This window comes from Typopeltis vanoorti, chromosome 11, assembly GCF_054136105.1.
Source record: "Typopeltis vanoorti isolate ZY-2024b chromosome 11, IOZ_Tvanoo_1.0, whole genome shotgun sequence".
Classification (NCBI taxonomy): Eukaryota; Metazoa; Arthropoda; class Arachnida; order Uropygi; family Thelyphonidae; genus Typopeltis; species Typopeltis vanoorti.
Window position 1 is genome coordinate 131,616,029 of NC_143559.1, and position 27,401 is coordinate 131,643,429.

The following is a 27,401-nucleotide window of genomic DNA, read 5'->3' on the forward strand; positions in this document are numbered from 1 at the left end:
AAATTGCTAAAAGGATTCTATAGCATTAATTCAGAGGATATTTTTGAGATCAGGACTGGTGGTGGGAGAACTAGGGGACACCTATGGAAGCTGGGCAAGAGTGTAGTTAGCAGGGGTGTTAGAGCTGGGTTCCTTACTTTTAGAGTGGTAAATGAGTGGAATAAGCTGCCAGAGTCTGTTGTGGGTGCTATGACAGTGAGCGAGTTCAAGGCAAGGTATGATGGGTACTGTGCGAATGTCGAATAGTTGTGTGAACATGATATTTAGGGCCTCCCTCGATGAGTCTAAGGACTCCCTGGAGTAGCCCGAAATAATAATAATAATATGTGTAACACAATTTCTCCATTGAAATGCCACTCTCAAATTGTTTTGACACTTCAACCTTATCTTGTGAACCTTGCTTAAATCCTAGCCTAGGGGTAAATGTAAACAAAATAAGAGAAATTCTCAAAATCAAGGGATGACCACTATCTAAGGCTCTCCAGTGAACTAGTATAGTGGTCATAGGAATTTCAAATGTTCTCTGGTAATTTCATCCCAAACTAAAGGAAGCGTCGAGCTGTTGCTGCCAGAAAATTAATGATGTACATGTATTTAGAACTGACTAGCCTGTTTTTGTCTTCATCTCAGTAACACCATTCATGTTGATATGGTATTTCTGTAATTCTGCTAATTTATTCAACATTGATGCTTCTTATAACTGATAATGCCTGTCTTTGATTCCTATTTTTTTTTTTTTTTAACCAGCCAGCTTGATAATCTGATTAGTTTTTTAATATTGATCTTTGACATAACCATGCTGTGTGTGTGTGTGCACGCGCACAAATTGTAATGGATAAAGAGAATTTATTAACCAGCTCTTGAAAAGCTGCGGGTTGTATTCATTTGGGGAAAAACAGTATGGGGAAGGCTACTCCAAAGAGAAAATGTAGATAGAATAAAGTAAGAAGATGAGTTGATTCAATATACTTACTTACGTAATCCTCTTCACTCCACTTGGGAGCATAGGTCTTCCACCACTATTTTCCACCGGACTCTGTTCATCCGGTATCACATTTTGGAAGGTTTCAGTTTGCATAGCAAAGATTTTTTTTTGAGACTGGGTTGCTAGCCCTGCACTCAACCCTCACCATTTATCTGGGCTTGGGACCGGCATGTCAAGTTTTCACTAAGCATGGCTGGGTTTGATTCAATATATTTGGAGCCAAACTGCATGTGGGTGCTGACCAGCAGCTGCTAGTGTTTGTACATGATTAGGGAAAGTGGAGGAATGGTAGTGGCCAGTTCAGTGGAGCAGCATCTATGGGAAGTGACTGAAGGGAGTCAGAAAAGGGTCATATGTTCTGAAGGAGGTTTTAGGATGTATTGTTGTTCTTATCCCAAATTGAGAACAGTATTCTCAGGTCAGGCAGATTTGAGAAAATGTCCAGTCTAGCAATGATTGAGAAATCTGATGAAAGGAAACTGTCTACCATGACACACAATGAACAACTGGAGAGGAAGCTGGTGATCCACTTGCAAAGCATAAGAGGACTACCATGATGCCAGAGTCGATCAAATGCCTTGGAAATATCAAGTGACTGTGGGATTCTCCGAACTTTTCCATGGTATGTGTCCAAAGATAAGCTATGAGATTTGCAGTGGAGCAAGAATGGTGAAATCCATATTGGGATTAACGAATAACTAATGAGTCTCCAAGCAGTGGAGTTCACTGTTGATGACCCTTTCCATTATTTTTGAGAGTATTTGAAGTCAAGCAGACTAGTTAAAGGTTTCAAAGCTGTTGGATAGATAGCCAGATGAGTATGACAGCTTGTAGGGACAATACAAGATGATCATTAGTTCTGGAGTGAGAGCATTTAGCACAATTTAGTAGTCACTGGAAGAGGCTATTGAGTATTTTTCTAATGCCCTTCTGATGAAAGATCAAAGGGAGCACATTACATGTAGTTTGTGGAATAGTGGGAGGAGATTTGACCTGGTCTTCCAAACAAGAGTTTGAGGAAAAGGTTGATGTCAAGAAGTCTGCTTTTTCTTGAGGAAATATTACCATTGTATCATCAGGATGTGAGACAGGTGGAAACATGGATGACAGAAGTTGTATCTTATAACATTTGGAAGGGACCAAAGGGATTGACTGCTGTTTGAGCAGAGGCAAGCTTAGTGCATTTGGTCCTTACAGAGTCTGTTTTGGATTTGCTTGGGGACTTTGGCACAGTTGTTGGAGAATCAGGGCTTATGGATTGAGGGCTTTGTTTGGAGTGGCAAATAAAGGCACTCATCCCATTTAGAATAATTTAGGTTATTAGATCAGATTAAGTGCTAGGATTAGAAGAGTGAAGGCAATAATCATGGAAATCTCAAAAGTTATTCCTGGTAGCACTATTCTGCCATAGGATCAAGATTGTTTCTTGGTGTCTGGTTTACCAAGAGGAGAGCTAGCATCAGCAATTCGAATGGAACTGGTTAAGAAAAGTTCCAAAGTGTTGGGAGAATGATTAGGATTATCTGGAATTCTGTGGGTAGATGAACAATTTATATTAGATCATTGCTGACAGCAAACAGTTCAGCCTCTCTTTCAGCTTATTCTGTGAAGTTGGAGAAGAGAAGTAATCTGAATTATGGATGTTGAAGTCTCTCAAATTCTACATAAAAAGCAGTGTTTGCCCTGTTTATGGAAGCAGGTCATACCAGTGGAAACATGGATGGTAGAAGTTGTATCCTATGGCATTTGGATGGGACCAAATGAAAGAGGCTGTATGTTGTACGATCACCAGTCGATAAATGGCCATACTCACTTGCAAAAAATTGACAGCTCCATAAGTTAAAAGAAATGACTACACCACGATACTGCTGGACTTTGTGAAGGAAGGCATTTCACAGGATATTCCATAGAAATCTTAAATTAACTGAGGATGGATTAAGTTGGGCATGAATAAGAGGTGTACTTATGCGCAGACAACACATTAGTATATGGCATGGAACCAAGAGAGGACAGGTGATCAGTGATGTCCTTGAATCACTATATATTTAATTTGCATTAAATGATATGGAGAATAATTTTTGAGAAAGAATATCCAGTTACTGATAATGCAAAGCTAGAGAGGGCAAGATGTAATAACAGTGATGTAGAGATCTTTCGAGTTGATTTAAATACTGACAGTGTAATAAAGGTTAATGGTTATTATAATGTGACAAAGTATAAAGTTATGTGCTTTGGGATAAAAAGATTTCAAGCTGTGCACACTGATTTAACTGTTGAAGTAACATGATTGAATTGCACAGTTGATATGGTTGAAGTCATCTTAATATTCATCCTACATTCATTGAGCTAACTTCTTACTGATGCTTGTCCTCTACACCTTCCTTTATACTCCCTGGCCTATATGAGTAACCAACTATATCCTGCCTAGGGCATGAGTTTTACCCTATTGATCTTTATTTCAAACCAGATAGTTTTATATCTGGTGTGAGATAAATCAATAGATCAATAAAAGATCAATGGGTTTTACCCTATTGATCTTTATCTCAAACCAGATAGTCTCAAATACTCTGCCTCCCATGTCTGTCTTTCTGCTAAATTTCGATTTTTTTTTTTTTTTTTAAATTTTATATAATCCAGAAATTATTATCATTAAGAGAGACCTCCAGGGAGTAAGAGACTCATCGAGGAAGGCCACATACTAAACACACCAGCTATCATACTTATTCTTGAATTCATTCACACTGCTTGCACTCGCAACATTCAATGGCAATCCATTCGAATCGCACACCACCCTCTGAGAGAAAAATCTAGCCCTCATCCCCCCTTCTTAGCAGCCTTCATTCTCAGCTTCCAAGGATGCCTTCTTATCCTTTCCCCACCCTCCATAAATTGAAAAATTATATCAATTGAAATCCTGTATGATCCTTTCAGAAGTTTGTAAGTCTCAATCATATCATCCCTCTTTCTCTTGTTTGCTAGTATTTGCAGTCTACAAATTCTCAGTCTGTCTTCACAATCAGTATTCACAATCCTGATATCATTTTTAACACACTCCTTTGCACTCTCTCCAATATATATCAGAATCACAACGGAGACGACCTGCACATAGTAGTCCAAGTGAGGTCTTATCAAGGTGGTCTTTATGTGTGAACATTTGTTTCAGCTTTGCAATTATCTTTTGAGTTGTATTTACAATCTTTGCTACATGGCCCTTGAATTTCAACTTCCTATCTACTAACACTCCAAGATCCCTAGCCTCATCAGTTTCCTCTAGCATAATCCTACTAATATAATATGACACTGAATATCTAATCACAACAAAGTGAATGACTTTACATTTACTGACATTGAACTGATACCCATTTTCCCATGCCCATAATCCCAGCATATTCGAATCATTCTGCATTCAAGTACTGCATATCAGCAGCATTCCTGATTACCTTACCAAGCTTTGCATTATCATCAGCAAATAGCTGTATGTCGCTTGTCAAATCCTTCCCAATATCATTAATGTACAGATTGAACAACAGTGGACCAAGCACTGTTCCTTGTGGTACAGCACTTGTTATTATTATTATTATTATTATTTTTTTTTATTAATCTTTGTACTGGTTATGTGCAGTACGGCAGACATTTCGTCCAGACTTGATAGAGGCCTAAGCCTTTACAAGTGTTTTACCTATGCCTGTTTTAGTTATCATTGTAGTCATTCTCTGGTGGCAACGCCATGCCACCAGTGTGCCCTGTAGGGCCCTCAAGGAAAGAACTTTTATATCCTTCTGGGTAAGCCCAAGCTGTTTTAAGTCCTTATAACTATCTGCACTCCATACGCCATGTAAAGAGATGGTGGTGCTGGTAAACCTCAGAGTTGCCCCATGCTCCTCCCGTATCTTACTAACTAGATCTTGGTTATTTTTATAATAATTTACTTTATTATTATGGCTATAGGCTAGTGGGCACCCTGTTCCCACCACCTGGGCATCAACTACCCAAATGTCACCATCTCTTTTAATCACTAAGTCTGGTTTACGCAAACCTGCAGAGGTCCTATAATGTGGTTCCACCGCAGTCTCCCAACCTTTGTTCTTAAAGCAGTTGTTCAGAATGGATGCCACGGCATCATGCCTCCTCATGCGGACCCCATGGGTGCGGAAGCAACACTGGGCTGTATGAGACAATGTCTCACTGTAGTGGTGGCAGCCAGCCCTACAGTTGGAGTCGTCACTACCCCATTGAGCTGTGCGGGCTTGAGTAGGCAGGACATTGATCCTCTTCCTGATAAGGTCAATATACTCGAACCCAGAGAGGAGTCTGGTGCCATCCCTTACCCAATCATGCTGGGGAGGCACCAGATATGACTCTATTAAAGGAGCACTATCTACAGAATAGTGCAACAGAGATGCCCATCTCTTGTGTTCTGCGGGTGCTGACTCGATTAAAGTACCTTGATGATGGGACCAGCCTTTAGCCCACCTAAAGTCTTCTTGTATTAATGGGCTATAGAAAGCCTCTCTGCAGATGGGGGAAGAAGATAGTTCTAACTGCGTGATTCTTGACAGCCGCAGGCATGGGATCAGCCATCTAAGTGATGGAACCCCAAGCCTACCATCCTTCACCCTCGCATGGAAATATGCAGTAGGAGTGTCAGGCGGCAGTCGGAGCCATGATCTCATGGCTGAACGGATAGCCCTTAAATCTTGCAGATCCACATCCCCCATATACCACTTTTTGATATCTGTTAGTCAGCAATTCTCTTATCCATGCTAATATTCTATAACCCAAACCTATTTTCTCCAATTTATGCAACAGTGTACCATGTTATATTATTATTATTTCCCAAGATCTCATGGAGTCAAAAACTCATCTGGGAGGTCCTTTTATCACACACACACACATCTCATCATACCGTGTCTTAAACACACTCAAACTCCTTGCAGACACCACACTCTCAGGCAAGGCATTCCAATCATTCACAACCCTGCATGAAAAAAACCTGCCTCTCACACCCTCTTTATACAGTTTCCAGGGATGACCTCTGGTTCTCCCCTGATCTCCCTCTATTCTCTGTAGAACTTCTCCACCATTGATCTTATAACAACCCCTTACCAACTTGGTCTCTATCATATCTCCCCCTCTTCCTTCTTTCCACCAGACTCTGCAAATTACATCTTCTCAATCTTTCCTCATACTCAACATTCCAGAGGTCAGAAACTACCTTAGTCAGTCGCCTTTGGACCCTTTCCAACATCTCTTCATCCTTCTGAAAACCTGGTGACCAAATCTGGGCACAATAGTCCATGTGTGGCCTAATCAAAGCCTCATACAATGGAACAAGAATCTCCCTACTTCTACACGTCAGTGTCCTCTGCATCATTCCCAGAAGTCTTTGTGTTGTCTTCACAATTTTGGCGATGTGTCCCCTAAATTTTAGATCCTTATCCACTATCACCCCCAGATCTCTTATTTCCTCTACCTCCAACAATATATTCTCACCAAGCATAAATTCTGCATCCCATCTTTGTTTTCCAAATTTTAAAACCTTACATTTTGCAACATTGAACTCACATCCCCATTTGCTTGCCCAATCACTTAATTTATTCAAGTCTACTTGTAAGGCCAACATCTTCACTACTCTTTATGGTTCGTCCCAACTTTGCATCATCTGCAAACAACTGAATATCTCCATCCAAATCTTTGCCAATATCATTAATATACAAGTTAAATAGTAATGGCCTTAAAACAGACCTCTGTGGCACTCCACTAGTGACTTTCCTTTTCCTGGATATCGCACCCCCATACACAACTTGTTGATACCTATCAGATAGCCAGTCTCCAATCCAATGCACTAATCTAATATCCAACCCCATCTGCTCTAGTTTGCCTGTCAACTTATCATGAGGTACTCTATCAAAAGCCTTTGCGAAATCCAAGTATGTTACTGTGTATCTTTCTCCTCTGTCCAAGGAAGCAGTCACTTTATTGTAATAAGTAAGTAGATTACTAAAACATGACCTCCCGTTAGCAAATCCATGCTGTCCATCAAAGATTATATCATCAAAGATTAGGTTTATAGTTTGATGCTTGAGTTCGATTTCGATCACCTCCTTTATGAAGTGGCACAATGTTGCCCTCCTTCCACTCTTTAGAAACTTGACCAAATGCAAGACTCGTATTAAAAAAATATGTCAAGGCAGGTGTCAACTCTCTGGCACATTCCTTCAGAATATGCGGTGATATATTATCAATTCCCACATCTACATCTAGTTTACTCATCTCCCCAAACACCTCTTGCTCACTTACAGTCAGTCTCTCCTCCCCATCATCAACTACTCTCAATCTCTCCATGAAGTCACATTCACAAGATTGAAAGATCTTTATGAACTGCTCATTAAGTATCTCCACCACATATTCTGCAACAGCTGTCTTTATACCATTTCCTCCAATCAATGTCATCCTTCCATAATCATTCTTTCTTTTGCTGGCTACATATCGAAAGAACTCCCTAGGATTCTTTTTTGGCTTCATTAGCTAACTGCTGTTCATACCTCTCTTTAGCTACTCTCACCAACCAAGTCACCCTCCTTGCCTGGTCTTTGTAGACCTCATGAAATTGGTTACTTCCACTTCTCTTATGCTGCCTCCACAATGTCCTTTTTTTCTGTATCGCATGCTTAATCTCTTTATTCATCCATCTCACACCTACCTTATTTAACCTTCTCACCCTTGGAATACATTTAGACATTGCATCAACTAAATAGTTTTTGAAAATCCCCCAAGCTGCATTGATCTCTTTTCCAGCTCCATAACCATTCCATGCTACACCCACAAGCTGTCTCCTGAGCTCTTCATAATCACCCCCCCCCCCTTGTAGTTCTACATATACCCTTATTTCACAGGGGTCCTTGCACTGCTGGCAACTACCCAGGTAATTACCTCATGGTCACTTTCACCAATTGGTGGATGATTTGACACCTCATTTATAATTACATCCTCTGATGAGATGACCAAATCCAAAACCCTTAATCCTCGTGTGCCCTCTGTTACATACTGTCTGAGGTAGTTATCCCTCAAAAACTCAAGAAACTCATTTTCTTTACTTCCAGTTGCTATCTCTTCATTCCAGTCTATATTGCCATAAATAAATCATCCATAATGATCACCCTTTTCTTATTTGCTTGGCTTATTTGACTATACATTTCACTATCACCACCATCCACATTACCAGGTCTATAACAACATCCCGCCAAGTATTTGATTCTATTCACCTCTATCTCACACCATACTGCCTCAAAACCACTGGCCCTATTTCTCTCTTGCATCTCTACCTTGTATGGACATAACTCTTTCTCTATCATCAATAGCACTCCCCCCTCCCTTTTTATCCCTTCTATCCTCACGAAACATATCATACCCTTCCATCTCTATTCCTGTCAGGATGTCGTCCTCATCTAACCATGTCTCACTTATTCCGACAATCTTTGGGTGAACAGACGCAATTAGTGCAACCATTTCATCCGCCTTGTTTCTTATACTTCTAGCATTGGTATACAAACACGACAGCTCATTTCTGGATCTACAGCTAATTCCACTGATACCACTCACTCGATGTGATCTCTCCATGCTGGACTGGGGCCATTTTCCTTTCTGCTTCTTCATTTTAGAACCCTTTTCAATTTCATCTGTTTCCTCTTGATCCCTGGTCATCCCTTTTCTTTCCTGCCTACACATGCTCTCACCTCCTCTTGGAGCATCCACCTTTCTCACACTGTGTACCCCTGAGCCTCCGCATTTCCCTGCTCCTTTTGCACACCCATTCTCTCATTTTCTATACTCATACCACTCACTTCCCCATTCATTTCCACTTCTTCAATCTCTCCTGTCTTACTCTCCTGCTCTTCCACATCACTCCCCTCTCGATCTGATTCATTCTCTCTATTCACTTCTCTACCTTCCAGCAGCAGTCTCTCCAAGCGACTCACTCCATAACCACTCAAATGCAGTCCATCGCTCCCATACAGCTCACTTCTTCCCTCAATCTCATTCCACACATTAACAAACTGTACTACCATCTCCTCACACATTTCAGCCAGAATATCATTCATAATCCTTGCTCTCTGCCTCATTTCACCACAATCATACTAAGCCAACACACTGACTACCCTTCCTGTCACACTATTCTCTTTTATCTTTCCAAGCAGCCTCCTGACATTCATTCTGACATGCTCTTTGTTCTCTCTCAAATCATTTCTACCAATTAATACAATTAACTCTTTTGCTCGCTCCCGCCTCATATCCAATGCCTCAATCACTCTACTCATTTTACCGCCTGGAAAACATACCTTGTGCATTTTATCCTCTAGCACACCTTTAATAATGGAGTCACCATACAACGCCACTCGCTCATCTTTCGTTAACTATTTCATGCCATCATGATTTATTTTAATAGTTTTGACCTGAATTCTCTTAATTTCATTCTGCATCCATTTCATTTCTTGCCTCATCCAATCCAATTCACTTTCCGAATCTCGCGACAGTTTCTCTCTATCATTAAATCTTTCTAACTCTCGACCCCCCTCTTCTCGCTTTCCCTCTCATTCATCCTTCTTTGTTTCCGTACTTTCGGTCCAACATACGTCCAACTTTCATTATCATTCTTCTTACTTTCACTCTCATTTATCTTTCTTTGTTTCCGTACTTTCGGACTAACATGCGTCCAACTTTCTGTCAAAAGCCTTTGCCAAGTGTAATGGTGTGTCCATTCCTCTTGTCTAGTTCACTGGTAACATTGTTATAGAATGTGAGCAAGTTGCTAAAACATGACCTTTCTTTAATAAACTCATGTTGTTCATTGCAAAGTAGAGATTCACTGTCAACCCATTTCTGAATGCGTTCCCTAACCAATTTTTCCAAAATCTTCACCACCACTCCTGAAATACTAATTGGTTGATAGTTGGATACATCGGTCTTTGCACACCCTTGTGGAATGGAATTACCATACATTCCTGCTGAATAGCCAGTTCAGCTGGCTATTGCTTTGATCAGGTATATCCCATCAGTCCCTGTTGCTGAATTCTTATTCAATTTGTGCAACAGCCCTAATACCTCATCCTCATACACCTGCGTTTCTTCATATAGTGAAGAGGTAGCTCAGTGTTGCTTAATGCAACATTGAGTTACCATTGAGGTAGTGTTAAACTGCGAATGAAATTGTTTTGTATATATATATATATTTTTTTTTTTATTCACATTTAACATAATATACCATATACCAAGCAAGACTTGTGTAAATATTATTTAATGTAAACAACTTATTTTACAATTTAATATTCATATAACTACCTTAATTTTGTCTAATATTTAATTATTTAATCAAAGATATATGTATTAATAATGAAAATACTCTATTAAATATTATTAAGCTATTTTAATTATTATTATGTTAATATTATAAGAGCTTGTATTTGATAATTTAACTGTGCATTAATTGAGATGTAAATATTCTTTATTTATTCCTATTTGTAGAAGTTTAGCGTTATGCAATACCTTAATTTTATTATGTTTTGTTTTGTTGTCATGGAGACGTATGTAAGTGACTGAGCACGTTTTCGAACACCACGTGAGGAGAAGGTTTATTGAAAAGAGTTTTAGAAAGAAATCACAAGAATATTTAGGCGGGAAGAACAGATATATAAGCAATGAACGCTGAAATTATTAATGAATTAAGAGAGAGATTAGATTAATTAAGAGAGAGAGAAAGGAGAGGATTGGCATTAGGTTGGAATCAGAGCATTCGGGAATCACAGTGCGATAATAGCGAGTTGGCAAATCACTCACGCAGCTAAATAAAGTCTACTAGTCGAGAGGCGGTTAGCTAATAAGTTGTAGAATAACAATTATAGCTACGGAAGACAGCTGAGTGACTACTAAATAGACTAGCAATACTTGAGTTGAGATTTAATTTCAGGGCCGACCTGTCAAGGACACACAGAATCTTGAAATAAACACGGAGTTACTAGAGTAGTAGAGGCTGTAAAATTGAAGTTTACCATTAGCTGTGTTTAGAATTATAGTGCCTAAAGAATTATTTGAATGCCGGAAGAGTGAACAACTGTGCATATAAAACCTCAAGTTAAGGAATTATTGTGTGTTGCCTTATTTCATGAGTGATCAGTAGTACTTCATGCAAGAACGTTTGTTTATGTGTATAGTGACCATGAATTAATTCAGTTAATGCTTTGAAGATTTATTTTAATGAGTGCCGATTATTGTTAAAAGTGTTTACGGTTATAAAAAGTGTTTGTGTATAAGTTGATGAAGATAGAAGATTATCGGTAAGATTATTCCAACCATTAATATTCCTATACAGAGAAGTGTGTGAGTTTCATCCTAGAATTTCCTTATGTTAACAGTAACTATTGTGAAGATTAGCTGAAGTGTAAATTTAAAAGTGTTTGTTTGTAAAGTGGTGTTACTGCGATTTTATTGTATTTGAAACTTAAAGAACTATGAGATATTGATGTGAATGATCATTAAGGAAGTTTATTAAATAGTTAAAAGGAACTGTGAGAAGACTGTACTAGAGATAACAGATTTACCATTGTATGAGTTGTATGATTGAATTTATCTGAGGAGTTAAAATGTTTGTGATATCTTAATTACTGATTTGAATTGTAAAAGATTTTAAGTGTAAAATTTGTGATTCTAAAATTAAATGTTCGTTTTTGTTAATCTAAAGTTGTATTTTGCCTGAATCTCTTTTACTGCACCATTCATAAAATATTCGAACCAAAGCGGGTGAATTAAGTTAGTTAAATATACTCGGCCAATATATATAATAACAATATATTAATGAGAAATAGCTGAGGGTTGATTTATCTTCAATTCTTGAACTAATTCAGATATAGAGTGGCACAGTCTATAAATATAAATTTTCTCTATATTTGTATTAGAAATCAACTAGCAACTATTTTTTTAGGTTAAGAACATCGTAATAACTAAATGTCGGATCCAAAGTATAGATTGAGAAGAATTAGGATCCAACAGTAGCAGTGAGCTCAATGTTGCATACACTAGGCTGATAGCTATTAACAAAATGGGCACTCGTTAGCTGAACAATCTCTTCTGCATCTTCATCTTCTTCTCTCACACCATCTGGATTTTGAGTAGTTATTCTTTCATATTCATTCTTTCTTTTACTAGCAGCATATTGATAGAATTCTTGTGGGTTGTCTTTAGCACACAGTCAGTTTCTTTTCATACTCAGACTTTGCTTTCCTTACAACAGTTGTGACTATTCTAGCTTGCTGCCTATAACGTTCAGAACAGATGTCATCCTTTTCTTATGAACCTCTTGCATAATATGATTACACATCCATTTGACTCCTACACTATTCATTGTTCGAATTCTTGGGACACATTCTGATATCGCATCATTTAAGTATTGTTTAAATCATAGGTTCCCAAGTGCGCAGTACCACCCCCATTGGGTGCTGAAGCCTTCTAGGGGGGCTATAGTGGGATAAGAAGCATTTGGGAGCGGTCTAGGGGTCGGTGGCTCTTTATAGAAGAAATTAATAATATATATTTAAAAATTAATTATTTTCGTGATTTTGCAATTAGATAATCATTTAAAATTTAAATATTGAATTTTAATTCATCTTATGCCTGTCTTACGTGATCAATTTTTTTATCAATTTTCTATGTCAATGAGAAAATTGAACATGTCATACAGGATATTTTAACTTCTATTTTTTATATACTTAAAAAATTTATTCATTTTTTGCTATTGTAAAAATTGATCGTGCCATACAGGCTTTAGTCTATCCACGCAGCAGATGAGTCTTAACTAGTAGTATGATGGTCAGCTATTACGTAGGTAATTCACTCAATTCAGCATGTTTTGACAGGAATATGGGTGCTTGCAGTGACTTGTTCAAAGCACGAGTACGATGGTATTGCAAACAAGTCGATTCGGGCTAGATTTCAAATCTATAAATACCAGTGGTTTAGGAATAAGTTTCATTATTTTTTGTGTACTTTGCCAACAATCATCAGTCGAAAGTGTGATAGATAAGTGGAGTCATACAAAGTGTAAATTAAATCTTTTATTTTGTGAATATTTTTGCAAATTTTATTACTTCATTATGTCTGAATATAAGAAGAAATGTTGACAGTACAGTATTGAGTATTTGAAATATGGTTTTATTCAGTCTCAAATATTTGAAATATGGTTTTATTCAAAATGTTATAATCCGGGGACGTTACAAAATTTTTGTCTTGCAAAGTGGGCAGTGGCCCGAAAAAGTTTGGCAACCTATGGTTTAAATGCTTCCCATGCACTGTTGATATTCTTTCCATCCAGCAACCGATCCTATTCCACTGAATTCAGTATACTTCTCAGTTGGTCATAATTTCCTGCTTTGTAGTTTAGCATGTAACCTTTTCTGAGTGGAACATTCATAAACTTAGTCACTTCACAAGTGAGTACTGCATGATCACTGTCACCAACCAGAGGCAGAATAGTGACGTCTTTAACTGAAACACCCTTTGTCACTATAATCAAATCTAACACTCTTTGACCTTGAATTCCTTCTGTCACATGCTGCTTGAGGAAGTTGTTCCTCAACAGCTCAATAAATGCATTTTCATTCTTCTCATGAGATTCTACTGCCACCCAATCAATATTTGGATAATTAAAGTCTCCCAGTATGATTTCTCTTTTCACTCATTTTTTCTATTTGGTGATGCATTTCTTCATCACTAGCAACTGATTCACCAGGTCTGTTAACAACACCCCACTATGTAATTGATCTTTATAGATTCCATCTCACACTAGATGGCTTCAAACTCACTGCTACATGAAATATTGTTAGTAGTAGCAGTGCTACAATCATAGGTCTCAACTCTAACTGGATTCAAGTCATCCAATATCATTAGCAGCATGCCTCTCCTAAAAATACTGTACCCTTGACACTCAATACCAGTTAGTAGGTCTGATCCTGATAGCCAGTTCTCACTAATACCTACAATCCGAGGTCACAACATATTGACTAAGGCAACGAACTACCCATTTGTTTCTGATACTCCTAGCATTCATGTACAGACATGATAATCTACCTGTTTGTTCTTTTGTATAGTCTTGTCTGTAGTCTGCCTGACACAGTTGGACAACTTGCAGATCTCTGTTCTTCTCTAATGCCTTATACATCTTTGCACATGTTTCATGGGTCCAAACCGACAAACACAAAGCCAAATTCATTCTGTCCTTGTCAGTTTTCATGACAAAGCTCATTCCAATCATTAACACAGTTATATAACATTGTTGCTCTTACACTGACATTCGCACCATTCCTCTCTTTATAATTTAGTTTCCCTGACTCTCTGTGTTAGGTTTCATATCAGTTATTAGTTTTTCTAGACTCCTGATACCAGGCGCATTCAGTGTAGGCCGTCCCGCTTATACAAATCCAATCTTCCCTCAAACTCACTCCACACATCCAAAAACTCGCATCCATTCCTTCTACACAGCCTAGGCATCGAATCGTTTGCTATCATAGCCCTTCTTCTTAATTTATGTTTATCATAGCGAGGTAAAATGCTGACGATTTTCACTTTCTCACTCTTCACTCTCGCCTCTTCCAACAATCCTTTCATGTCTTCTCTCATACTGAACTTATCACCAGTTAAGTCGTTAGTACCTATTTCAACTACAAAAAGTATACGATTTCATTTACTTTTATTTTCTGTTTTTGAATTGCTTCTTTTATATTCTTCATTTTTGCTCCAGGAAAACTCGTAGTTATAACTCGTTCATCAATAGCATGGTTGCGAAAATTATGAAAATAAATGTTTGGGAAAATTTTACATATTTAAAAATTTTTATCTAATTATTGTCTCTCAACCATCCATGATATTTTATCCTTCATTAAACACCTACTTTAACTCTCTCATGATATTATATACTTTGGATTTACATTTTTTGTTGGGGGGGGGAGCGTCATATAAAAAGTAGTCTCACTAATGGCACTTACATTTGGCTAAGTAGAACTAACCAGTGGCAAAAACTCTCCACTCTTGTAATATCACCTTCATATTTGAGACCTGAGAAACTATGTTGAGCATTTTTTTAAAAAAAAATCTTATTCTAACAGTTGCTTTGAAGGGAGTCTACACACATTCTTGTTGTTATCTCCCTCCTTGATAGTTCTAATTGCCCAGGTTTTACAGTTCCATTGTCACTGAATAATTTTACAAACACTTGACTTCCAATCCACTCAAGTGCAGTCCATCAGCTATATGTAGGTCCTTTTGGCCATTGAATTCATTCCACATATACAAACTACACAGTTTGTGCACTGTGACTCATTTTTAATCATCCTTCTCAGTTCAGTGTTATCATATTGTTTCAACAGACAATACTATCTTGATAATCTGTTCTTTTTACCATACTTGTCACCATTCACAAACACCCATACACAATGGAATTTGGAGAGTAGAGATATGTTATCTACTTGACCCACCAGGCTGGCAGTTGTTATTCTGTCTACCTGATTGCAGTTATAATTTGCACCGAGGATGACCAAGAAGTTTGATTGAAAATGTTGCATTAAATAAAAGTACATCAATTATTATTATTCTCTTTTATTTTTATTATGTGACTCACCCAGGAAAGAGTGTAAACCTACATATAGCTGATGGACTGCACTTGAGTGGATTTGAACAATTTGTAAAATTGTTCAGTAACAATGGAACTGTAAAATCTGGTAAATTATAGCTATCAATGAGTGGGATACCAACAAGAATGTGTGTATGCTCCTTTCAAAACATAGTACTGAGGATGGGCTGTAGATTTTTTTTTATGTGTTTTCAAAATTTATTTATTACAATTTTTATGTAATCCAGAAACCCTGCTCAAAAGATCAGACATTTCGAGTGGCTTGAATTTTTTCAAGCCACTTCATTCTTTCAGTAGCTGCAGTAGTGGTCTCATATCAGCTGATAAAATTCATCTTCCACCTAAAGGCATTCTCAAACATCCATATCTGTTCTGTTTTTTACATATTAGTAGTTTTTTTTTTATTTTTATTTATTTATTTTTTTTTGCTTGGTCCTGGATTCTGATCTTCTAAATTTAAAATATCTTCAACCATGAGAATATTTTTCATAATTTATTATTATTATTTTTATATCACTTTTTTTTTTTTTTTATAATGGATAGTTTTATTTTACTGGAGGTCCTGAATATCATGGATCCTAAGTGACATTAAAAGGATCCTAGGTGACATTTAAAGTGGCATTACAGAGTGAATTAAGTTTATATATATACATTTTTTTTTTTTTTTAGAATTATATAGAATTTATTCAAAATCTCCAATATATTTCATCCAAAACATCATTAGAGAGATAATTAACTACATTCAAAAGATGAATCAAAATTAGTAATAAATTATGCATATATTAGCTAGTGTATTGGTCACAGCTGAAGTATGATATTACACTATTAGAGTTCAAAGGAACAATTGTAGTAAGTTGCATAGATTAAAAAAATTGAAACAATTAAAATTTTAAATTAATTTAACAAAAATTATTATTACATGACAACTTCAACAACTCATTGAAGGAGAATACTCTACTCTATAACTCGCCATTTAATTCAACTACACAATGAGCAATTGATAGTGATCACTTCCCAAAACTGGGATTTGCCATATAGTTGGATCATTTCAGGTTTGGTCGATTTCTTAGTGTTTCGCATGTTTCAAGTAAAAGATGATCGAATTTGAACTTGCTGGATTGAAGAAGTTTTGTCTGATTCCAACTCTGATACTTAGTATCAGTAGCATGAGAAGCAAGGTCAGAAAAGAAAAATGACAAGTTCCAATGTCATGTTTCCAATTTTGGACAGGCTGGCTGTTCTGCCTTTACTAGATTGAGGAACACTCATTTATTAATGTTTCATGATAACTGTTAGTTTTATAATTTAACATAAATTGAATTTTCTGTGAAATTAATAAGAAAAAAACAGGCTGTTAGTTATTAAAAATTAAATCTCTCGATATTCACTTTTCTTTACAACTATTTTATTAGTTTTGAGATATAGTGTGTTTATTTTTATTTCCTGATATACTTGTTTCTGTTGTGTGGTTTACTATTAACATCTATCATTGTCTTGTCATATTGTTATTATGCTTTGATATCTGTTTTGCCTGTGAAAGCTCAGCTGGAATTACTGTTAAAGTAATTTATTTTACCGCTACTTGTGTGGGTTACCTTTCCATATATTTAAAATTTTTTAATTTAATTTTTATTTTGTAAGGTAATTCTCTTTTTTTTTTTTTTTTTTATACCTATGAATAACTGTAAGCCTATAGCACATTATTAGTACTATGGGCAGGTCAAGGATTTTTTAAAATATTTTTTTTTTATATATTTTTACATAGTCCAGAAATCCTGCTATAGAGACCAAACATGTTCAAGCCACTTATAGTTTGTTGAATACGTGGAGCATTAGTTTTCTACTGGGTAGTGAAATTAACCTTCCACCAAAATTGTCGAAGAAAGAGGAAAAGACTTGAGTTGGCATCATACAGCTATTAATGTATATGTTACCGCTAAAGTGCAGAAATCAGTTATTCTGCAGATTAACTACGGTGATCCGTTAATGTGCGGAAAATTGTTTCATTTCTCAAATTACCTAGGTAATCTGCACATTACCTAATAGGCACTCGTTAAAGTGAAAATAAGATATTTGCTGGAACAACAGCAACGTTTCTGTATGTTTAAATTAAGATAATGTTATTTATTTATTTTTTGATATCTAAAGAATCAAGCTAATACAATCAATCAACAAATTAGTTGATAGAATCAATCATCAATCAATTAATATAATACAAGGAATCAAACGGTTTAAAATATTATTACAATTAAGAAAAAAAACATATGATAAAATTATGTTTACTTATTAAAAAACCAAACTAAAAGTGGAGGGAGAGGGGGGAAGGAGTAGGGAAAGGAAATGAGAGAAACAAACTTTTGAACTTTAACGATACGGAAGCCGTTAATGTGCACATTACCTAGGTAAAATGCGGAAAACTCTTGATTCCGCACGTTAATGGAGCAAATCAGTTAATCTTCAGATTAGCTAGGTAATGTGCACATTAATGGTTTTCGCACTTTAGCGGTAACATATACATAGATATTAAAATTTATTATTCTTAATGAATTTTAAGCCAAAATAGGTGAAACCAAAAATTTTGCAAATTGACCACGTAGATCATGAGGATACAGCCTTTTACCACCAGTTTTTGCCTTGGTATTGCACTGCTTAAAATGAACTCTTTCTAGGAAGGAGCCTGTGTTTGCTTTTTATTAGTACATTTGATATGGTTTCACTGGACTGATAGCTGTTTTGAACTATTGGTTTTCATCACAGACCAGAAAGAAACCTTATAAGGGCAAAAACCTTTCTCTTAGTACCAAATTAGTTGGAAAGTAGACTCTTGATTGGTGATGAATTATGGTTGTTGAAGAACGAACCTAGAAGAGTTCAATTTGGAATTGACCTGTTGAAATAAAATATTAAAATCCATTATTCTTTCGTAGCCAAACAGTTGAAACTTCAAGTTTTGAAATCAGCCATTTCAATTTTGAAACTTAAATTTCATCTGTTTGGCTATGAAAGAATAATGGATTTTAATATCTTTATTTTGATAATTCCATTAATTTATTTTACCATTACATTTAGTTTTTTTTTTCATATAGTAAGTTATAATATTGAATCACTTATGTTTACCATATCTAAGTGTGTTGTATAGGTTCAGTTCATTTTCATATAATGACAAATGCTTCTTACAAACATATGCATGTGTATGTATATTTATGTATATATGCTTTTTTTTTTTTTTTTTTTTTTCAGAAGTTGTATGGTGAGCCAGATGTTAATTCTATATTAGAGTAAGTAATACTTCTTGACTATCAGATGTAAAATAATTTAGTAATATCTGCTTAAGATACATAATTTTGCATAAATGTGAAATTTATAAATGATAAAGGATTTATAAATGATTTCCTGCATCCTCAGAAAAAAGATATTGAATCAGTTTTATTTAGGTTTGATTGATGTAGGAAGACCCTTAAACAAATGATTTTTCACTTTTATCATCTGGTCTGTAGTGAAAATTTTCCTTGTTGGTGACATTAGATATATTCCATATATGTTTTGTTTTTAATTTTCCTCAACATGACAAGTTTATCCATATGTTATTCTATTAAATTAATATGTATCAATATCACTTTTGGATGGCAGTTTACATAAAAAAAATAGCAGTTTAATTTTGAAGTAAAAAATGTCCACAAAAAAAGAAAAACTAATCTTCACACTCTGTAATTTTTTTTATAGGATTATTAAGGTTAAATTCCTCATTCATTGGTAACATTTCTGTACAGGTTATCTTTTCAGAAATTTTTGTTGTTTTGGCATAAAGGACACAATCCTCTTATGAAAATTAATCATATTAATTTTCTTTTTTCATTTGTTAGTCATTATAAGGCAGATTGTAAAAAAAGTACTGGATTATTATTTTCTTTATATCTCACATACAAGATATAAAGAGCATATAGCACATCAGTATCATGTGGGATGCATATAAGGGTTGACATTTTTCTTGAAAAGTTGGAGATTATAGTTATTAAAGAACACTCTGTTAGGAAGGATGTTCCAGAAGACAGAGATAGGTGGAATAAATAGGAAGAGATGAAAGTTTAATGTGTTTGCAGTTGTACTAAAAAGGGATTGTTGGACTGCTGCTGCTGCTCTTGTTTTAAGAGGCCCATTAGAAAGCACTGGAATGATGATTGCCATTTCATTGAAGCAGTGCCCATGGATGCACCTGTAGAAAAGATTGAGCTGAAACAATCTGTCAGATAGTGATTGAAGTGGGTCATTGAGGGAGAGATTGTGTGTCAGCCAAGTTGTTCCCTGAGATAACATCAAGAATTTTAGGTGCACCATCCCAAACACGTGAACAGTATTCTAAGGATGAGAAGATTTAGCTTTGTAGAGTTAGTAGCCAGAATAGAAAATGAGCAGGAAAGTGCCTACTTTTTTTAGATGCTGAGGAAGCTATTGATGTGTTTATGCCAGCAGAGACTTTAGTAAATGTCACCATGGAGTAAGATCATCCAGGCAGGATGATCTTACTCCATGGGTAAGGATAGGTAAGTTATTATTATTAACATGGAGACAGAGACTCATTGTGGGAGGTACAGACTATTGCACACGATGCTCATATAACCGTGCCTTTACTGATTCAATGTGTCTTCATTCACAACACACTCAGACAATGCATTCCACTCACCAACCACTCTCCATGCAAAGAACCTTCTCCTCACTGCTTTGCTCACACCTTCCATATACAGTTTCCATTTACAGCTTCTTGTTTTATCCCTTCCCTCTCCCATTCTATGAAAAATCTCTTTCATGTCAACCTGATAACAACCCCCGACTAGCTTATATGTTTCAATCATATCCCTCTTCCTCCTATTCATGAGGCTTTATAATTTGTATTCTCTCAATCTGTTCTCATATTCCACATTCCAAAGAATGTGGAATATGAGATGACCACTGACTACCTTTGTGAAACCTCTCTGCACCCTTTTCAATATATCCTCACCATGAAAACCCTGTGACCAAATCTGTGATTAAAAAAAAAATGGCGGCCAGGTCGCCATGTTTGTTTAAGAATTTTGATATAAAAGAATTTATGCAATGTGCTGTCTGTGAAATGTATGATGTATGAAGGACAACAAATCAGAATGGGATAGTTAGTATAAGGCATCAAAGTAGGGATGGGACAATTCATGTACACTAATGCCAGGAGTATTAGGAACAAGGAGGAGGAGTTTTGGGCCTTGGTTGGCACTTCCAGGTCACAGGTTGTTGGTATTAGTGAAACATGGCTGACAGAAGATGATAAAGCTAGTGGGATCGAATGTGACGGGTATAGCGTGTTCAGGAGTGACAGGGAGAATAAAAGGGGGGGGGAGTGTTATTGATGATAGCTGATGAGTTGCAGCCAAGGAGTATAGAAGTTGAACTGCAGGATAGAGAAAAGAGCACATTTGAGGCTATTTGGTGTGAGATAGAGGCTAGCAGAACAAAATATACAATTGGGTGCTGCTATAGACCAGGTGATGGAATAGATGGTGGTGGGGATAGTATGCATAAACAAATTGATGCAATAAGTAAAAGGAGGGTAATTATTATGGGGGATTTCAATTATGGTAACATTGACTGGAAGGAGGAGAGGACACATGGGAGGAAGGAATTGGATTTTATGCGGTTATTAAGGGACAACTATCTGCGACAGCATGTAATGGAAAATACTAGGGGGCAGAGAGTGCTTGACCTAGTAATTGCATCTGAGAATGTGGCTGTAACGAACATGACCATGTTGCCACCAATTGGTGAGAGTGATCATAAGGTCATGACTTGGGAGGTGGCTAAAGGAGTGGAATTTACAATTAAGACAGGGTACATGTGGAATTACCAGGCTGGTAAGTATGACAAGCTTAGGAGTGTGCTTGGCTCAGTGCCATGGCATGTAAAACTGCAAGGGCAGGATGTTGATAGTGCATGGGAGGTGGTTAAGAAGTGTTTGCAGGAGGCATTGGTTGACTGTATACCAAGAGTCCGAATAATAAATCAAGTAGGGGTTAAATGGATGAATAACACTATTAAGCTTGAGCTGCAAAAAAAAGAAACAATTGTGGAGAGAATTTAAGGAGAAAGGTGACCAGCAGGTGCAGGAACAGTATAAAGCTCAGGCCAGAAAGGTAATAAGGGTGGTAAGAAAAGCAAAAGCAGATTATGAAAGAATATTGGCCATGCAGGCTAAAGAGAATCCCAGACAGTTTTTTCAATATGTTGCAAGTAAAACGAAAAATGTTAATGGTAGAATGATTTTAAAAAATGCTGAGGATAGGGAGGTAACTGAATCAGTCAATATAGTGGAATTACTGAGCGAGCACTTTGCAAGAGTATATCATCCAGGTGGTGACATTGCAGGAATGGAAGAACCAACAGCTTATACTGGAATTGTGATGAATGAAGTAGAGGTAAATAATCTATTACAGAACCTCAATGTCAATACATCTGTGGGATTGGATGGTATACGAGCTCGCGTTGTACGTGAAGCGGCTAAAGAATTGTCAGTGCCCATGATCATTTTGTTTAATTTGAGCCTCGGGTCTGGGTCAGTCCCAAGGGGACGGAAAGAGGGGAAAATAGTTTCGCTGCATAAAGGTGGTTCCAAGGCTGCTGTTGAAAATTACCGACCAATCAGCATAACAGGAATCGTTATCAAGGTCTCGGAGAAAATAGTCAAGAGGGAAATACAAGATTGGATAGATGAAAATGGGATACTGTATCGGGGACAGCATGGTTTTGTGAAGGGTAGGTCATGCCTCAGTAACTTGCTCACATATTATAACACAGTGATGGCTGAACTGGATATGGGTAATGGGTTTACAGTGATTCTACTGGACCTTGCTAAGGCCTTTGACAGATACCACATGGAATTCTAATCAATAAAATGCAGCATATGGGGATGGATATAGGGTTGGGGAGATGAATAAGAGGGTGGTTGATGGAGAGATATCAGAGAGTGGTTTATTCAGGAGTAGAGTCCAAAAGACGGCTTGTGACTAGTGGTATGCCACAAGGATCTGTTCTTGGACCACTGATGTTTAATTTGTTCATTAATGATATAGGAAAAGATCTGAGAGGAACAGTTCATTTGTTCACGGATGATGCAAAGTTGGGTAGGGTAATAGTGAATGCAGATGATGTCAAAATTTTGCAGGAGGATTGGATAGATTGGAGGTCTAGGCTAAGGAGAATGGATGTCAATTTAATGTGGCAAAATGTAAGGTTATACATTTTGGGGTGAAAAGATTAGCAGCAGTTTATTATATTGGTGGAACTGTACTCCAGGAAATTGATGAGGCAAGAGATTTAGGAGTGTTGGTGGATAAGGAGTTGAAGTTTAGGGGGCACATTGCCAAAGTGGCCAAATCAGCTCATCAAATCACTTGGTTGCTGAAGAATATGTTGACGAGCAGAGACAAGCATGTTATTGTTCCTCTGTATCGAGCCTTGATAAGACCCCATCTCGACTACTGTGCCCAGATTTGGTCACCTAGGTTTCTTCTTGATGGGGAGGAGGTTGAGAGGATCCAGAGGCGAGTGATAAAGATGATAGCAGGTCTGTGGAATGAACCTTATGAGAACAGGTTGAGGATTTGTGGGTTGCAGAAGTTGGTTGATAGGTGGAGGAGGGGAGATATGATCGAGACATTCAAATTACTGAATTGTTTCTATAAAATTAATTCAGAAAATATTTTTGACAACAGGGCTGGTTGTTGGAAGACTAGGGGGACATCCATGGAAGCTGGGCAAGAGTATGGTTAGTAAGGGTGTTAGAGCTGGGTTCTTTAATTTTAGACTGGTAAATGAGTGGAATAAGCTGCCAGAGTCTGTAGTGGGTGCTGTGACAGTGAATGAGTTTAATGCAAGGTGTGAATGTATGTCGAATAGTTGTGATGAACATGATTTGGGGCCTCCCTCAATGAGTCTAAGGACTCCCTCGAGTTGCCCGTAATAATAATATGCATCTCCCCTGTCCAAGGTATTTGTCACATTGTTATAGTACATAAGCAAGTTAGTAAAACATGATCTCCTGTTAATAAACCATGGTGATAACCCCAGTGAATACTGCTGTTATCAAATCATTTCTGTATCCTACTTTTTCCAATCTCTCTACTCTAGTACCTTTACACAACTCCAGTTATATAGATTGTCCTGTAATTTGAAGCTACAGCATTATCACCACCTTTATGTAGTGGAATAATTTTACCCTATTTCCACTTCCTTGGAACTTGTGCTCTTGTGTGACTCTTATTAAACAGGCAAGTCGATGCTACTGCCAATTCCCTGGAAAATTCCCTTAAGATGTGTGGTGATATGTCATCAAATCCTATTGACATCAAGGTTATTTATTTCCTCAAATACCTCTTGCTCACTCACAATTTAGCCATCCTCTCCTATGTCCTCTACACTTAAGTTTCTCATGATTCCATCCTGATCAGGATGAAACATCCTTATAAATTGATCACTGAATACCTGAACAGTGTCTTCCACGACTGTTACCATTCTACCATTTTATTCATTAACATCATCTTACAATCATCATCCTTCCTTCTACTTAAACATCTGCTATCTCAAAAAAAAAAAAAAAGACTGAGGTTTTTCTTTGCGTGATTGCCAGTTTCTGCTCACACTGCACTTTTGTTTTCTGTACTGAGTCACTCTCCTGGCTTGTTCTTTATACCGTCTCCAAAGTACCTTTTTCCGTATTTCATGCTTAAGCCCCTAATTGATCCATTTTACACTTACCGCTCTTTTCGCTGAATGCGAGTTCAGCTCGCTTTTCACGATTGCTTTCGCTTTGGGCATCATAGACAGCTAGCTAGCAAACTTTGTTCGCGCTTAGACATACATTCTTACATAGAGCATATTTAAAACACCAACATTTTCTATAAATTTATATATAAATATAAATATATGGGGTGCTTAAGGGAGAGGAGACCTCCACATAGCCTTTAAAGGAATGCGGAGAACCGACCAGGGCGTCTGACCTAATGTCCAATCCTCACCTTCTCGTGGTGCACCCTGTTGGGTATCTACTTGGATACTGAACGAACGAGGATGGGCTGACAATTTGGGATTTAGCCGGCCAAATTGTATTCTTATTGGTTAAACCAAAATAAAAAATGGTGGTACAACATGACAAAATTTCATGCCGGCTGGGGCGTCGCCCGGTTAAACAAGGCCCCCGTTGTTTTCGCCAGGGAACCAGGGCGAACAGCGAAAAGTCAGCTACTGGAACAAATCTGAAAACAAACCCCAACTTAACATCACCAGAGTTAAAGATTGGTACTATCAACGTAAGAAGCCTGAATGGCAAAGAAATGGAGCGAGCTGAGGAATTAGATAATTACCAGATCGACATAATAGGGGTGACTGAAACAAAAAAGACCAAAACTGGTGAGATGTTTCTGAGCAATAAATACAAAATGTTATATTCAGGCAATCACAATCTAGGAAAAGAAGGAGTAGCCATGTATTCAACACAAAATACGAGGCTAATCTTCTTGAATGGCAGTCAGTCTCAAGTAGAGTAATGTGGGCAAATACGAGAATGGGGAACTGGACAATGAGACTTATTTGTGCCTATGGTCCCACAGAAGGTTCTACTGTAGAAGTGGAGGAATTTTTTGAAGCTTTAGAAAAAGCAACTGATGCAATGAAAAATGAAAAGTTGGTCCTTGTTGGGATATAAATAGCAAAGTAGGAAATGATCGTGAGACATACAAAAATATTTTGGAAAAATTTGGAGAAAAGAGCAAAGCTAATAATAATGGCAAATATCTGTTGGATTTCTGCTCAGGACATGGGACTGGTTATTACTAACACCATGTTCCAACATAAAAATGTGCACAAATTCACATGGAGAGAAGAGGCTAGGAATAAGAAAAGTCTCATTGACTATGTTATTGTTGATAGTGATGTTTTCTCCCTGGTGCAGGACACCAGAGTGTACAGAGGATTTGAAATTGGAAGTGATCACTATTTAGTCTTGAGCAAGATAAAATTGAATTTCATATTGAAAAGAATAACATGTAAGAAAGTTTTAAAGCGAATAAAAGTTGAGCAGCTCTCAGATGTGAACTGTAGACTAAAATACACAAAGATTATTGAAGAAAAAATGAAAGAGTTTGAGAACAGGGATCAAACCTTGGAGATTCAGTGGCAAACTCTGAAGAAAACATTGATTGATTCTGCCAGAGCAGCATGTGGTGAGGTTGTCTGCAAGGATAAAAAAATCAGAACTCCCGGGGGACACAGGAAGTTAAAGAGGCAGTGAAGGAAAAGAAGAAAGCATATCAAAAGTTCCTGTCAAATAAGTCAGCTTGTGCTCTTAGAGATTATAGAAACAAATGCAAGAATGCTAAACACTGTGTAAAACTAGCTAAACAAAAGTCATGGGAGGACTTTGGCAAGAATATAGAAAATAAATATTAAGAAGGTGGCAAAATATTCTGGAGGTTGTTGAAGAAGCTTAGGAATGGAGGAAAGAGTGTTGTAAATGGAGTTAGAGATGATAAAGGTGACATGAAAACGGGAGAAAAAGATATCCTTGAAGTATGGAGTAATTACTTTGCAAAACTTCTAAATGAAACAAGCAGTGATGACAGCACAGTGGTAAAAAACACTGATCAGGCATGCAGTCAGGAATACATATGCATACTTGAAGTAGGAAAAGCCATCAAAGGCTTGAAATGTGGAAAGGCAGCAGGAGTAGATGTTATTCGACCAGAAATGGTGAAGTATGGTGGTGTGAGAGTCTTACAGTGGCTGCACTGCATAGTTCAGAAGGCCTGGAGAGAGGGATGAATTCCCGATGATTGGAGTAGAGCTCTCATAGTATCCATATATAAAAAGGGAAATAAAACTGAATGTGAGAATTACAGAGGTATTTCCCTACTGAGTGTTCCTGGTAAGATATATGCAAGTATACTTGAGAAACGGTTGAGAAGAATTGTGGAAGAAAAGCTTAGTGAAGAACAAGCTGGATTCAGGCCAAATAGAGGCTGTCAGGATCAGATCTTCACTTTACGACAAATAGTCGAGAAAGCATGGGAATATAACAAATATCTGTATTTAAGTTTTGTCGATTTGGAAAAGGCATATGACAAGGTGCCAAGAGAGAAGCTATTCAATACGCTGCAGTTATATGGTGTCAATGGGGCATTATATCAAGCAATACTTAGTCTTTATTTGAGTTGTAAGTCAGCAGTTAGAATTGAAAGAAGTACAGGAAGATGGTTTAATGTTAAATCTGGTGTGAGACAAGGATGTACATTATCCCCTCTGTTATTCATTATCTATATGGATCACATTATGAAGGAAAGTGGTATGAAACATGATATCAGAATTGGTGATGTTAATGTCAGTTCTTTGCTTTATGCTGACGATGTTATACTTCTAAATAAATCCACTACAAGTCTGCAAGATTCTCTGACTAAATTGAATAGCTATTGTAATAGATATGGCATCAAATTAATAATGGTGTAATTTTTTTCATGTAGTACTATCATATCCTGTACACCCCTTGAGGGTACATAGCAGGAATTTGATGATGATGATATAAATATATATAAACCAACATATAAATTTCACTTCTACTTTACTTCTTTCTATGGTAATAAAAAGACAAAGACAATGAATATATGCAGAATCATTGAAAATGTCAACTGTGTTGTGAATGGAGAACCTGTGGAACAAGTAAAACATTTC

General features: G+C 37.0%; 1 protein-coding gene across 3 annotated transcripts in view; it reads left to right on the forward strand.

The window, feature by feature from the left end:
- S6k (Ribosomal protein S6 kinase) overlaps positions 1–27,401 on the forward strand; it is a 366,025-nt gene that overhangs the window by 26,225 nt on the left and 312,399 nt on the right. For all 3 annotated transcript variants that reach the window (XM_090400916.1, XM_090400917.1, XM_090400918.1), the window contains exon 2: positions 18,900–18,937. In XM_090400916.1, coding sequence (XP_090257042.1) covers positions 18,900–18,937 — 38 coding nt within the window. The remainder of the gene's footprint in view (positions 1–18,899; positions 18,938–27,401) is intronic.